Below are 14,916 nucleotides of genomic sequence, written 5' to 3' on the forward strand. Positions count from 1 at the left end.
TTAGTTTATGTGTGAAATGCCTGATTCATGCAGCATTAACAATGAATCTGAGCTCCTTTATATTGCTAAAATTTACAAGTACAAAAAGCAAATCCAACAAATTTTTAGTTTTCTGACATATATTCTGAAATGCCACTTAGAATGTCTGAGGAAGACTATAAATATGTTCTTACATTTCTATCCATTTTAAGGAAGATACTGGTAATTTATTTATGGATGTGTTAATAAGGTTTCTTAATCTTTAAAGTATATGTCTTCTTCATTTTTGATATTAATGTTGCTATAATGGATTTATATGTTTTTAAATATATATATATATAGGCTTAATCCAGACTTAATTCCTGAGTTTATTAGCCTCAAAAGAAAAATATCAGAGGACTGGTGATGTGATGCAAAAAAAAAAAAAAAAGGGGAGGGGGGGATAAAATGTGTTAGGTTGTCCTGAATTCCCCATGCTGTCTTAATAGTCAAACTATGCTTTGACTTAATAGTCAAAAGAAAAATTTTTAGATGGGATTTCTTTATAAAATAATCTCAGTTGCCTATTTTTTTTTGGAAGGATAGTATTGCACACCTAAGAATGGCATGAAAAAATGTACATAGATTAATGGTAACAAAATAATAATGAAATGGTTCTAGCTGTAAGGAAGGATAGGTGAAATAAAATAATACACACTTTAGGCAGACTTGCAAAAATGCTTTAGTGTTCTCAAAGGCAGTATGAGTTAGGGAAATCAAAGGTAAAGGAGCAGGTATTAACTAATGGGAGATGAGTCTGCTAGCAATTCATTAAGTTATGAGAACAGGATATATTTTATTAAGGAAAAAATAAATAAACTTGGAGTGTAATCTGGCTGGATTTGCACAAGCGATGGACAATATTTGAAGATAACCCCTGTATGACATGAGATAGTAATGCAGGAATGAATAGAGATTGACTCATAAAAGTGCACCTGAACACATGCTCTTTCCAAACTATAAGACTTAATGAGATACCAAATATATGCTGTACGTGTTAATTAATGACAGTTATAATGCCTTATTTCTGATTTTGTTTATATCTAATTAATTGTGTCTTTATTTACTATGCAAATAACTCAGCCATTTGGAGTTTCATTACCAGCTGCAAATGTACTGCACTAAGAAGCCACACAGAGGTTTTCTCTGTTAATTATCAGGTTCTGTTTCTGCAAATGAAATTATGGAGTTCAGCCATTAGCCATTGCATTCCAGGCAGAAAGTACCAAAGAAAAAGCTGTTAACACAATAGCAATCCATGCGACACTTTCAGTAAAGGCCATTGAGATATTTTGAGAATCAGTGGCTAAGACTAGTAATCAGGAAAGAATTCCAGAGTATAACCATCCGGAGCGGGGATGGGGGATGGGGAAGATATCCTGCATTTTCCTACCAAAAACTTTTGGCTTTAGTTTTAAGAATACACAATATAATGCTTCACTTTTTTTCTCTTACGAAGTTTAGGCCAAAATGTTTTCATAGGACAAGTTAAAATAAAAATAAATTCTGGTAGTGTTTTATAAACAATTTGTATTGTGTTCCAAATTAAAGAATATAGTCAATAGCATGCATAATATTTAGGTGCCTAAATAAGTAGATGCTGTTGAAGTACAAGTAATTGGTGCTGTTAGGTCTTCCTATGGAGAAAATAAAATCTGAAAAAGGACTTTATAGACCAATAAAAGCATTCAAAGTGTGCAATTTTGTATAAGTTGTGATGGTAACTACATTTTCAACATCTTACTGAATTTGTTAGTCAATTTAAATACTTTGTACCTTAAGTTCAAGAATGAAAGATGTGTATGAAGTATACTGAACATGTATTAAGGTTTTGGTTTTTTTGTTTTTCTCATGTATCTTTGATCTATTAGGAATTAAAGTGATTTTTATTTTATTTTTTTTAGTACAAAGTAGTCGTTCCAAAAATTGGAAATATATTGGACCTTTGCACAGCATTGTCAGTTCTGTCAGGTGTTGCTGCAGATAAGGTGAGAATAATTTCTTATATGAAGGCACAACATTGAACACTTTAACGTATATCAACCTGATTTAATCGTACATACTCCTTTTTCTTTTAGATGATTGTTACTGATATATACAATCACAGGTTCCACAGGATATTTGCCATGGATGAAAATTTGAGTAGTATTATGGAACGTGATGACATTTATGTGTAAGTACAGGTTACATGCTTCATGACTTTTTTGCAGTTTTAGTTATTTGCATAGATTAAAACCTAAACATAAGATAAAGACACATCATGTCTTTTTTATTATTTTCTTCAGTTTTTTCCCTTGTAGTCTTTTGAATAATAATTATCCTTTGTTTACAATTTTTTTTTCCTTTTTAGGTTTGAAATTGCTATCAATAGAACAGAAGATACAGAACAAGTTATAATTCCTGTTTGTTTAAGGGAAAAGTGCAGGCACACCAGCTACAGCCATAGTGGTTCTTCACTGTTTGGTCAACCTTTTCTCATAGCAGTGCCTAGAAACAACACTGAAGATAAACTGTATAACTTGCTGCTGCTAAGAATGTGGTAAGGTTATTGTTTAAAGAAAAACACAAAAGAAAAATGCTAATAGTTAGAATCAGTAGGTACCTGTTTTTTACATGCATTGCTAACAAATTGATTAGATTTCAGTAATTTTTTTATTTGCTTTCTGCTAAATATATTAAATCTCAAATTTTAGCCACTTGAGATATGAATAAGCGTGGATTTTAATTTGTTTTTTATTGTTAGCTTGACCACATCCAAAAATTGAGAGGTAGGTGGAGAGTTAATTTGTCAGTTTACAGAAGTAATTCGTATCTGTTAGGTCTTGGTAAAACAGAGGTGTTTTGTCAGTTAGTCTGCTGTGGTTACACCTCCTGTATCTACTATACAAGTTTCTATTCTAATTTATATTATAAAACTGTATGGTAGGCACTTTTTCAAACCAGACTGGACTAAGTGTCATTATATGGAAGAAATTAGTTGTATAACCTCCAATTGAAATTTATGCTTAATTTTCTGTTGATGTAACTTTCCCCATAAGTGAACCCATATATTTCTTATTTTAAAAATATAGTTAATTAACAGTAAAAGATGTTGTTGCTCGTCAAATAAAAACTGATAGAAGAGTCAAGTTTTATAAAATCAAATAACTGCCAAAAATGTGAGATCATAGAGCAACAGAATTTCAGATGTGCTTGTAACAATAGACGTGTTAGGCAGTAGGTTTATTTATTCTAAATAAATCAGAAAGGATTGCAGGAATACAGTCCATTATAAAGGATTTGCTGTAACCATTTAATTCTCTGGCTTGAACAATCAAATCCATTGAATCTAAGTGTTGCTTTCATTTGTTACATTTAGCCGATATGTAAAAACATGCACTGAAAGTGAAGACACTGAAGGATCCCTACATTGCTGTAAGGACCATGGTATCAATGGTAATGGCCCAAATGGAATACACGAAGAAGGTTCTCCAAGTAAGACTGAATATCCAAACTTGTACAGTATTTTGTGTTCAATTTGAAATTGAAGTTAATTATGTATTGTCTTTCAATTATTGTTATTCTGCCTCATTTCTCCCTCCTCAATTGTTTCAGGTGAAATGGAGACAGATGAACAAGATGATGAATCCAGCCAGGATCAGGAACTTCCTTCAGAGAATGAAAACAGCCAGTCAGAAGACTCAGTTGGAGGTGACAATGACTCTGAAAATGGATTATGTACTGAGGATACTTGCAAAGGTCAACCACTCACGGGACACAAAAAACGATTGTTTACATTCCAGTTCAATAATTTAGGCAATACTGACATAAATTACATCAAAGATGATACCAGGCATATTAGATTTGATGACAGGCAACCTAGGCTTGACGGTAAGTCACAGGGAACAGGTTGGGCAACATTTGATTCTGATGCTTTTTTCTCAGTTCCACAGAATAATGTTTCATTCTCTCTGTATGCTATTTGATAAACGTTTTAAGAGAAAATTCTGTAGAAATAATTTGTTCTTGTAATTAGGTCTTAGAAATGAAGAAATTGGTTGTACTTCAGTTTTTCATCTTAGATTCATGTCAGCCTTGTTTAATTTATTTTGAGTGTTTGCCCAAAGTTGATACAATTTGATGTAAAACAAGAAGTAAAATTAAGATAAAACATCTTTTTAATCTTAGAAAGATCTTTCCTTGCTTTGGATTGGGATCCTGAACTGAAGAAGAGATACTTTGATGATAGTGCAGCAGAGGTAAGCTTTTCATGTTGCTCCCCTTTCCATCACTAATAAAATTTAAATGTGAAAAATACAACTTACTGATTGTGGCATAGAGATAGTAAAATTCTTCAAAAGAAGCAGCTACGGTATCTTTTTTTTTTCGTGTTATTGATAGTAAATGTTACTATAAATAAACTTCATTTACACATGTAAGTAATTACCAAATCTGAGGCTTAGAAATTTAGAAATAAGTCTGAAACTGTGAAAACTACTTTTGCTTGAATGGTTTCTGATCAGTTTTTCCGTATATAGGAGCTATGTAGTTACTGTTCATAGTAAGACGACATCACTAAAATGAGTTTTGTTTCATTTGTTCTCTTAACTCAAGAAATACTTCTCTTTAGGATTTTGAAAAACATGAGAGTGTGGAATATAAGCCTCCCAAAAAGCCTTTTGTGAAATTAAAAGATTGCATTGAGCTGTTCACAACAAAGGAAAAACTAGGTGCTGAAGACCCATGGTAAGGACAAAACATTAAAATTTTCCCATTCTGTGGTTTGTGTTTCTCAAATTTATTCAAAAACAAATATCATCACCGATACCTAATTGATTTCTTATGGTCTTTTTGAATCTTTCCATATATTAAATTCCAAGCATAGTTATACTCTAAAATAATACTATATATTAATTCACTGTATAACTAAAAGTTGTCACTGTATATGGAAGGTTATATTTGTATGGGAGATGATTATTCAGAATTAGAAGGAAGGGTGAGATCCATAAGATATCATAACCTGTGAAATGTGATCCACAGTGAATTAATAAATACTGTGTCAGGTATAATACAATGGGTCAAACAAGTATTCTTTTCTGAGATGGGAAAGGTTGGTGCATATTAGAGGTCTTTTTATGCAAATGTATAAATTGCTTTGCATGAAATATGAAATAGGGATGTGCTTCAACAACAGACTTAAAGAATGGGGGATGTCTGTAATCAGTAGAACATTTCAAATTCATGTTCCAATCATATGCCATTAACTTCTTGGTAGAGACTGTTGCTGTGATTCATGGTTGTTCCAAATTCTGAATTGGAAGGATGTCGGAATATTTACAATTACAGGATTCTTCCATAAGATCATCCTTCTCCAGGATTGTTCTAACAGTTAAGAGTCCTCCTTAACACCTGAAGCTCAGAATTCAGTTTGAAAACAGGGTCTGCCACTTCTTTTGTGGATACTTAAAAGTTTTGGAGAATTCCAAACTTTTTTAACCAGAGATCCTCCTTTATTTTGGGCAGGGGAGAAGGCTGACTCGAAAGTTCTCATTTTTTCTAGGTTGAGTAGATTATACAACACTGGACAAACTATTTGAGATACCATATAGCTCAAGTACCATGAAGTGCTTCCATTTTTGCAACACGTTTTAAGTAGAGTGTTGGAAATCAAAAATAAAATGAAATACTGGTACTGCTGAAGTAGAGCAGCTGCTTCTAGATACATTTCACAAGAAGTCATTCATCACATTTTTTTCTTGATTTGTCTGGTCTTCCCAGGTCTCATCACTCCTAGTCTAGTGATATTTGTATTGCAGATACCCTCAGACAAATGAGAACACAGTTCTTCAGTCACAGCCTTCCCTTACAATTAGTGCAATGCGGTCTTCTGCAGCCCTTCCTAATTAAGGAATTAGGAATCTTCTCATCTTCTTTTCCTAGATCTTTCTTGTTAGATACCAAGAAGTGGAATATGCATAGGCAGCTTTACAGAAGAGTTGTTTTCATGCATGATTCTTACTTACTTTCCTCCCTGAGCCTTAGTTCTTGAAAGATTCAAGTATTCAAGTAGGGAGCAGAAATTTTTATTATAAGTCACAGCCTTTTTAGCACTTGCCTAATTAGAGAATAAATGTAGAGAGCTTTTGCAGGTTCCAGTAGTCATTTTAGTGGTGAGGGGGATGGGATGGGAGATGGATGGATTTGAAAACTGAAACTTGGAAGAACCACAGTTGCCTGTTAATTATGGACTTGCTTGTACTGAGTTTTCCTGACCTTTTGTCTTAATGTGAGAAAACTGCTTTAAGTAAAGACTACAGAGACTACTATAGGAGAAGAGATTGCTGTAGCGGAGGGTGATACTAACGTGTTTTAAACACCGTCAAGCTTCACTGTAAGCCTTCTTGCACAGCAGTATCTTGTGTTTTAAACTAGAAGTGGTATCAGTGTGTGTAAGCTTTTGCTCATTCAGTTCCTCCCATGTTGCTGGCTTTCTCTATAGCAATGTATTGAACATATATATGGACTACAGTTATTTAATTAGTATGTTTTTCTTTTAGGTATTGTCCAAACTGTAAAGAACATCAACAAGCTACCAAAAAGTTAGACTTGTGGTCACTTCCCCCAGTACTGGTAGTCCATCTGAAGCGCTTTTCCTACAGCAGATACATGAGGGACAAGTTGGACACATTGGTTGACTTTCCAATAAAGTAAGAAACCTAAGTGTTTTGGTGCTAGAAGGGTAACAGCATGACTAGGACATAAGTTTAATCCAACAATTGTGTAGAATGTGTAGAATGTTTTTGTTCTCAGCTTCCACGCATGGATCCAGTAACTACTGATGATAAAATGCTTGTAAGTGAAAAGTATGAATTTTATAAAAATATAATTAGAGTAGATAAGTATGGAAGAACTCTACCAAGCATTTGGGGTAAGATTACTGGTTCTGGTTCCACTCTTCAGACTGAAAGAGATGCACTGTCAGTATGGTGTGGTATATGCATGTTTTGTGGAAAATGTAAAGTAAAGGGCTCAAAGACCACTAAAATGCGAAATGGATTAATATATATAGAGGGAGAACTAGTATTTTAATTTATTTTTATTTGTGCTTTTTAACAGTGACTTGGACATGTCAGAGTTCCTTATTAATCCAAATGCAGGGCCTTGCCGCTACAACTTGATTGCTGTCTCCAACCACTATGGAGGAATGGGAGGAGGGCATTGTAAGTTATTTCAAGTATAATCATTTTACATATCTACTTTTTATGTTTATTTAAGTATCGATCATTTTCAGTCAATGGCATTTTTTAATGATTGAGGGATAGTTTTTTTTCATTACCTTGAAATGTTTTCACGGGTGTTCTAATAAACTTTCAAGGATAATTGTAGTCCTTTTGCGCTTCTAGTTATGGATATTGTGAAAAGAGAAAGGTTAGGAGATCGTAAGAGCTACTGTAGTCTGACAATTTATTTTGTCTTACTCGTCTGTATTTTTGTACATTGTACATCTCATTGAAAGGAGAGAGAAAAATGAAAAAGTGACTGCGGGTTTTTATTTCAACTCTCCTTTCTCTATATACATTCTCCTTAGAAGGGGAATGTTATTGGTTAAGTGTTGTTTAAAAGAATGTAAGAAGTGTGGAAGTGTAAACTTTCTAATAGTGATAACAGATTTTTAGTAGTTAGAAGTCAAATGTTTGACAATTACAAACGGTAGCAACTGATTGCAGTAGATCTAAGATGATACAAAGTCCTTAAACATTGCACTTTTGTTGTTCTAGATACTGCTTTCGCAAAAAATAAAGATGATGGAAAATGGTACTACTTTGATGACAGTAGTGTGTCAACTGCATGTGAGGACCAAATAGTGGCAAGTACTTTTTGCTTTTCTAAAACTGACACTGTTGATGATACTAACTTGAGGGAAGAAAAGCAAAGTGTTAGTCATGAACCTTGCAGTAAATTTGTAGGGAGTAGATTGTCTCATTTTAAAGAACCATGCAAAATAACAATTGTTCGCTTTAACATGCAAAAATAATCTATTATGAAAGCTTTGTTTATCTATATAATTTTAGCTTATGGGCCTAGAAGGAAAAAAGAAAAAAAGACTGATTTTAAATGTTTTGTCTGGAGTCTCATCAGCATATTATACTCTTCTCTTTTACAGTCCAAAGCAGCATATGTGCTCTTCTACCAGAGACAGGACACAATCAGTGGAACTGGCTTTTTTCCTCTTGACCGGGAAACTAAACAAGGTGCTTCAGCTGCCACAGGCATCCCATTAGAAAGTGATGAAGACAGCAATGAAAACGATAATGATATAGAAAATGAAAATTGTATGCACACTAATTAATGGAAGAACTAGAAGCCATAAAAGAGACTTTCTTACTGGGGATACCTATTGAAAGAGTGAAATTGCCCAACAAATTAAAAATAAAAATCTGAGATGGGGAATTTCAGATAACAGAATGTAAATCTTTATTACATTTTAACATGTGCAGTACTTGAAGTGAAACAATAAAACCTTTAACAGAAATTGTCTCTAATGCATTTAGTCTTGTATTCACAAGCTATATATAGGAAATCACAAATAAACCCCTTTTAAGTTTTCTGCTGCTGTTCTGATGGATTATGTTTTCTTTTGTTTTGGATGTGAGTTAATAACTAAAATGTTAAATCTGTGGACTTCTGACATTTATTTTCTTAGTACTGCAAGAATACTACTGCCAAGTCTAGCTCCTAGATGAATACATTCATGTACCTTAGGCTGTCACACAGACTACGAGTAAAAATGTCATAAATATATAAGCAGTAGTTTTCTTGAAACATCAAATTTTTGTTTCTCCCTAAAAATTAATATTTTTTTTTAAATTCGATCATGATAGAAGAAATAGCTTGAAAAGGTGTTTTAACCTTTTGTGATATAGTTGAGCATCCAGAATATTACGTTCACCTTACTGCTGCTGTGGAACAGGTTCTGGATGTCATGCTGCATTAACAAAAAGATTTTCAATTAAATGTAAGTATCCTTTGTTGCTTGTTGGAATCTACGCTGCAGACATAATTCCTGTTATCTTGCTTATAAGACATGCATAATTTTAATCTGATGTCAGTCCAAAATTTAAAATTGTGCTGTAAGTTCTCTCCCCAGTTTTCATAGTCTGACAGCTTGCAAACTACTCTGTAATAGGGTCAGATTTAATAGTATTCTGTATCAATAGTAATGACTGTGCATCGGGCTTAGATGAGATTTTTTTCAATATAACCTGCCTTTAAATTGTTAATGAACAAATTGGTTTTAAAGGTAGGCCTGTTAATTTTCTTTGTGTGTTCCTGATGGAATTCACCATAGCCTTACTGCATATCTGAAAAGGTAACTCATTATAATAAGAGAATTGGCATTTGCATGTTCAAGTCAGAACCTGTACAGTATATAAGGCATAAAAACTTCAAATTGGATTTTAGTTGACTATGTTCAGGGGTCCAGGATGCCAAAATAAGTGTGACAGTTTGAAACATTTTTTTTAATTTGCTGCTTTCCCTTTGATCTAGTTGGAAGAATGTATTGTTGATTTGTATACAATACTGCCTTTGAGAGGAACCCTTAACTGCAGGGGCACACTTCACATATCTACTACCTGGAGAATCGCTTTGTGTCCCACTGTTTAAACAGATAATGAAAAAAAAAAAAGCAAAAAGTATGATGTTCTTCACTTGAACTAATCAAATACAATAGGTTATAAATTGTGTATTGTAAATAAAAGTTCACTCTGTGAGTGCACATTTTGGTAAATTATTTATTTATGTTAGCATTAAAAAGTTTAAAAAATTGCATTTGACCAGGATATAAATGAGGTATGTTGGACATGGCTTTGCTTTATACCTTGATATTAAAACTGGTGTTTCATCCTGGTATTTTAAAGCTGCTTTGAGTTTTTTTTTTTTAATGTAAACTAACCTCCTGCATGACAGAGGTTAAAATTTTGTCTGCACTTGAGTTCACTTGGGTTTACATTTGAAATGCGCATGTTTATTTATACAGATTTCAATAAAGCTATTCAAGGCCTTATTTAGTCTTTCAGTTTCTTACAAAAACTTTCACCACAGTATTTGTGTAGTGGGTAGTCTTTGTCTAATCAGAAGATTTCTGTTATCATCAGTTACAAAATGGCTATTTAACTACCAACACAGAATAAGATTAATAGCATTTCCATAAGATAGTATGTGTAAAACATTCTGTTCTGTCATTGTCTGGTTCTAAAAAGCATTTATAAGGAAAAAAAGTGATGTGATAAATAAAATTAAAAAATACTGTAATAATTATCAAGTGGGGAAGATATTAACCCTGAATTAGTTTGTGGAATGAGGCAATAATATTTAAGATTGGACAAACTGACATGGTGGGGAAAAAATGGTCTAAGTTTTTTGCTTAAAACCTCATATTTAGGTGTAGAATATAGCAGCCCAGTACAAAATTAAGTACAAAATGAAAACAGCTCATCAGGTGAACTTGCTAATGTTAATAAGAACACTTGAGAGAGGATGATGTGTGGAGTAGAGAAAGCAGTGCTGGAGAAGTAACCACCTCTTTGAATACCACACACAAATTTACTTTCCTACAGAAGGCCCCGTTCATTCATACTCCCATTGGTTTTCCTATGTCACGTTAGCCTCTCCCTTCCTTAGAAGAGTTCGTATTTTACTTCTGTTGGTATTGTAACTTGAAAGAAATTTTCCTAGAAGCTCCATTGCTAGATGTATGTGCCAAATAAATAGTACCAGACTGCCTGAGCACCAGGTGTAAAACATGTTCACACATCAAAGATTCATGGAAGGGTTTAGGTTGGAAGGGATCTCAGACCATCTAATCCAACCCATGGGACACCTCCCACCAGACCAGGTTGCTCAAAGCCCCATTCAGCCTGGCTTTAAATACTCCCAAGGATGGGGCATCCACAGCTTCTCTGGGCAACCTGTGCCAGTGCCTCAACATGCTCATCGTGAAAAATGTCTTCCTTATATCCCATCTATATCTACCTTCTTTCAGTTTAAAGCCATTGCCACATACCCTGTCACTATAGACCCTGATAAAAAGTCTTTCTTATATATATTGAAGGACTGCAATGAAGTCTCCTTGGAGCCTTCTCTTCTCCAGACTGAGCAACCCCAACTCCCTCAGCCTGTCCCCATAGGAGAGGTGCTCCAGCCCTCTGAGCATCCTCATGGCCTTCTTCTCGACTAGTTCTAACAGGTCCATGTCCTTCTGGTGCTGGAGGCCCCAGAGCTGAACGCAGCACTCCAGGTGGGGTCTCACAAGAGCAGAGCAGAGGGGGACAATCCTCTCCCTCGCCCTGCTGGCCACACTGCTTTTGAAGCAGCCCAGGACACAATTGGCTGTCTGGGCTCTAAGTGCCCGCTGATGACTTATGCTCAGTTTTTCATTCGCCAGTATCCTCAAGTCCTCTGCAGGGCTGCTCCCGATCCACTAATCACCTGGCCTGTATTGACATTGAGGATTGTCCCAACTCAAGTCTGCAGGAAATCTTCCCTGAAGAGAATAATCAGAACCCCGGTTTTAGATGGGGGCGTCATGAAATCAGAGTTACTTTGTCCAGTAATTCAGATTTCTTATAGATGAAACTTAACCACTTTCACCAGAATTCATTTAGACTGTTGACAAAGGAGGAAAAAATCAACACTGGGAATGTCTTTCATGGATCTGCCGCTGATATCAAAGGGCAGCAAAGCCCTTTCAAAAAGATGATACCAAGACAGTAAAATACCTGTTTTAATGTGTTTTTGATAGAGGTGCTGATTGTTACAACACAATGTAAGTCTTCTCTGCTTCTACCTGCCCAGTATTCTATCTATATATACACCAAGTGATAAAGTACATACCATCTCTAAATGCTTTATCATATCTATTTGATGATCCTGCCTTCTCTCCCAACTTAATTTCAGGATACCCTGCTAACTTTTGGTGTAACATAACCATGTTAGTCTCAAAGCAATTTTTAACTATTTATATTTAATTTTCATGATTGCTCTTTGTGCTTCAGATCTGAAAGAGGGCTTATGTGGCTAAGGACACCTAGTTCCCCCCCGATGTATTGGTTGGTCTTATATCAGTTCTATAATGTTTCTGCAGCTTCTTTGGAGGCTGCCAGAATGTTAAGATACGGAAACTCAATTTGAGTTTGAAAATTAGAATCTTGATTCAAATTTACTTACTTAGTTAGTTTGCCTGAGAGGAGAGGACTGTGACTGAATTACTTCGTGTGAACAGTATCTACGCATACTACTTAGTCCTCAATAACAAGGTTAAGAAAATCCTATATAGGTAGCTCATACTCCATTTTTTCCTCATTCTTGCAAACAAAAATATCGGTGACATTAATATTTGTATTTTCTGTGAGATTCCTCCTCTTTTTAAGAGCCCAACCTGACATCAGCAACTACAATAAAGAGCCTTGGTCCCTTAAAATAGGTGCCTACTCTTGGTTCTTATTGCATGGTTTAAGATTTTCTTCTCTTGAGTCGTAGGTTTGAGTGGTTGTCATTGAAGAGATCTGGAGCTTGTTGCTGCATTTTGCATGTGGCTGCATATTTCCCTGACTATCTAGTTAGCTGTTAGACATCTGGTTAGGAAACTAATCTTTTTCATACTGCCTTCCACCTGAGGCAGGTGGTGAGAAGTCATTGCAGCAGCCCAAGCACAATACCGTTGTAACCCAGCTCTTCTTTCCAGATCATAGTTGCTTTAAGTTTGCGTGACCTGGGAGAAAGAAACTCTTTTTTCTCCCGCTCTTTTTTTATTTCTTGATGCTCCCTAAATGATTTGTATTGTCTGGAAAAGAGAACAGGATGCACAGAGACACATGTAAATACATGTTTAACATGCTGGGTGAAAAATTTCCAGGAAGCTTTCTTGAGCTAATGCAATTTTCCTATAGCAATGGCAACTATGAAGATTCATTATTGTGAATCTTGTTCTTCGTTAAGTGCTTGAGGGTCTTCTTTGGAAGTGAAAGACAGGCTCACTTTTTTCTTTTAGAGCCTGTTCCCAGCAGACCTTCTCAAAATGCCACTTTCATAATCTGGGAGAGGAGGCAGAAATTTCATGAGGATTCTGTATTTTAGGACATTTTATAAGATGCCCAGGCTAACTTTTGGAAGTTCTTGGAAAATGTCAATTAGAAAAAAAAAATAAATAGATATTTTAGTTTTTAAGAGACTTTCTGTTATTTTTAACTTGACTTCTAACACACTGAGTTTGTAAGCTTCCTAACCAGACATAAAAATCAATGACTTTTCTATGTGAATGTCTCAAAGGTTTCCGGGAATTTAGCCAAATTGTTAGTTTGGTAAAATTATTATGTATTCACACATAATTCATTCAGTGTGGACATGCTTAAAATTAAAACTACAGAAAGATCATTATCTTTTACAATGTCTATCAAAAGCTGTTGGCACTCACCTAGTCTTATAAATAGACAAGAAAGTGCTTCCTGCCATTTCTTTTTACAAATCATTTCTGACAAAAAACCTGCAGTATGCTTTCTTTTATTTCAGTTACAGTGACAGCAAGCTTTTCGATGGCTGTAAGAATCAGCACGAAACCAAAAAAAAAAAAAAAGGCAACATATAGTAAACCTTGTTAATGTGAGAGTCACAGAAACAAAATAGAGTAGGAGGCAGGAGACAGCTTGCAATTCCCAGTTGCACTACGGGTCTTTCGACAGTGACTTATTATTTAAAGCTTGGCCAAGGGCAAGGAGAGGTGAGGAGCCGTTGCCCGTGACCTCTTTAGTTGGCCTCACCCAGCATTCTGGGTGCTCCGGTGCCAACCAGTCCCTTGATCTTTTTTGTCATCCATTAAAATTGAAGTCCTGCCTGTCTTCCTGGCACACTGAAGTAACATTTGTGACTTACAGTTGAGATGACAGGCAAGAAAACTTGTCAGATATTACCCTGCCAGATGATACAGGAACATCTTCTGCATCTACAGCTAGCTGCTAATGGGAAGGCTCTACCACTTATAGCCTTGCCACCAAATTCGCCCTCTGTTATGAAGAGCAATGTATTTTTTAAGTGAAATCATCAGGGGGAAGTCAGTATGACAGGCAAAGAAATTAATTGGCAGATCTACCAACTTTCCTCGAAAATTATGCCTTAATCTGTGATATCAGGCTCTAATTTCAGAGTATGTTTTCATGTTGTTTTTAAGTGCTAGTTACTTTGACAAAGAAAATCAGTACAAATGTAGTAAGACACAATTAATATGAAAGCTATATTTGACAGAATAAGCATATTCTTAATGTGCAGGCAAAGTGCTTTTTTTCCTTCAGATTTTTTGTTCTTTTCCTTGGTTGGGTAAACAAATTGTGAAAACAGTTCCGTTTTCTTATTTCCAGTGTTGAAGGGGCACCACATGCTCCTAATACATCCGGAGGGAGCAATCTCACAGGAAAAGAATGAAATCTTGGAATAGCATGGAAACCCCGGAAGAGCCCAAATGTTACAAATCTGTAGCCAGGTATCCCATTAGGTAGGGAATGAACTGGGTAACTGTATGCCAGGCAGCATTAACAGTCCTCCTGGGCCACATAATGGAAAAGCTGACACAGGACTCAAATGATAAAGGATTCACGTCAGTCAATGTAACTTAATGGAAAACTTTTCATTATTTCTTATTTTTATTTTTTCATTTAGATATTACAGTGTTCTTAAGTGTAAAATAGCATTGATAAATATTATAATACAGGTGCACCAGGAATAAGTTAATTATCACATCAAGTTTCAAGTTGCGTATCATGTGGTATCACCCAATACATTTCGAAAGAGTAAGAACTAAGCAACAGTCTGCAAATAGTTTTCCTTAGGAAATCATTGTGGAGTAGGGGCATTACTGGGGACATTGGT

The 14,916-nt window shown here is 35.2% G+C and overlaps 1 protein-coding gene across 3 annotated transcripts in view; it reads left to right on the top strand.

Moving 5' to 3' along the window:
• Positions 1-10,063, top strand: part of USP15 (ubiquitin specific peptidase 15) — a 74,112-nt gene extending 64,049 nt beyond the window's left edge. For 2 of the 3 annotated variants that reach the window (XM_083794996.1, XM_083794997.1), the window contains 11 exons: positions 1,923-2,006; positions 2,097-2,191; positions 2,369-2,557; positions 3,377-3,492; positions 3,613-3,888; positions 4,186-4,256; positions 4,628-4,743; positions 6,555-6,704; positions 7,114-7,217; positions 7,776-7,864; positions 8,162-10,063. In XM_083794996.1, coding sequence (XP_083651122.1) covers positions 1,923-2,006; positions 2,097-2,191; positions 2,369-2,557; positions 3,377-3,492; positions 3,613-3,888; positions 4,186-4,256; positions 4,628-4,743; positions 6,555-6,704; positions 7,114-7,217; positions 7,776-7,864; positions 8,162-8,347 — 1,476 coding nt within the window. In that variant the 3' untranslated portion in view covers positions 8,348-10,063. Of the gene's footprint in view, positions 1-1,922; positions 2,007-2,096; positions 2,192-2,368; positions 2,558-3,376; positions 3,493-3,612; positions 3,889-4,185; positions 4,257-4,611; positions 4,744-6,554; positions 6,705-7,113; positions 7,218-7,775; positions 7,865-8,161 lie in introns of those variants that run through there. The other variant, XR_014571271.1, reaches the window with a different exon arrangement.
• Positions 10,064-14,916: the final 4,853 nt, after the last annotated feature.

The sequence above is a fragment of the Anser anser genome (genome assembly GCF_964211835.1).
Source record: "Anser anser genome assembly, chromosome: 1".
In the NCBI taxonomy this organism is placed as follows: Eukaryota; Metazoa; Chordata; class Aves; order Anseriformes; family Anatidae; genus Anser; species Anser anser.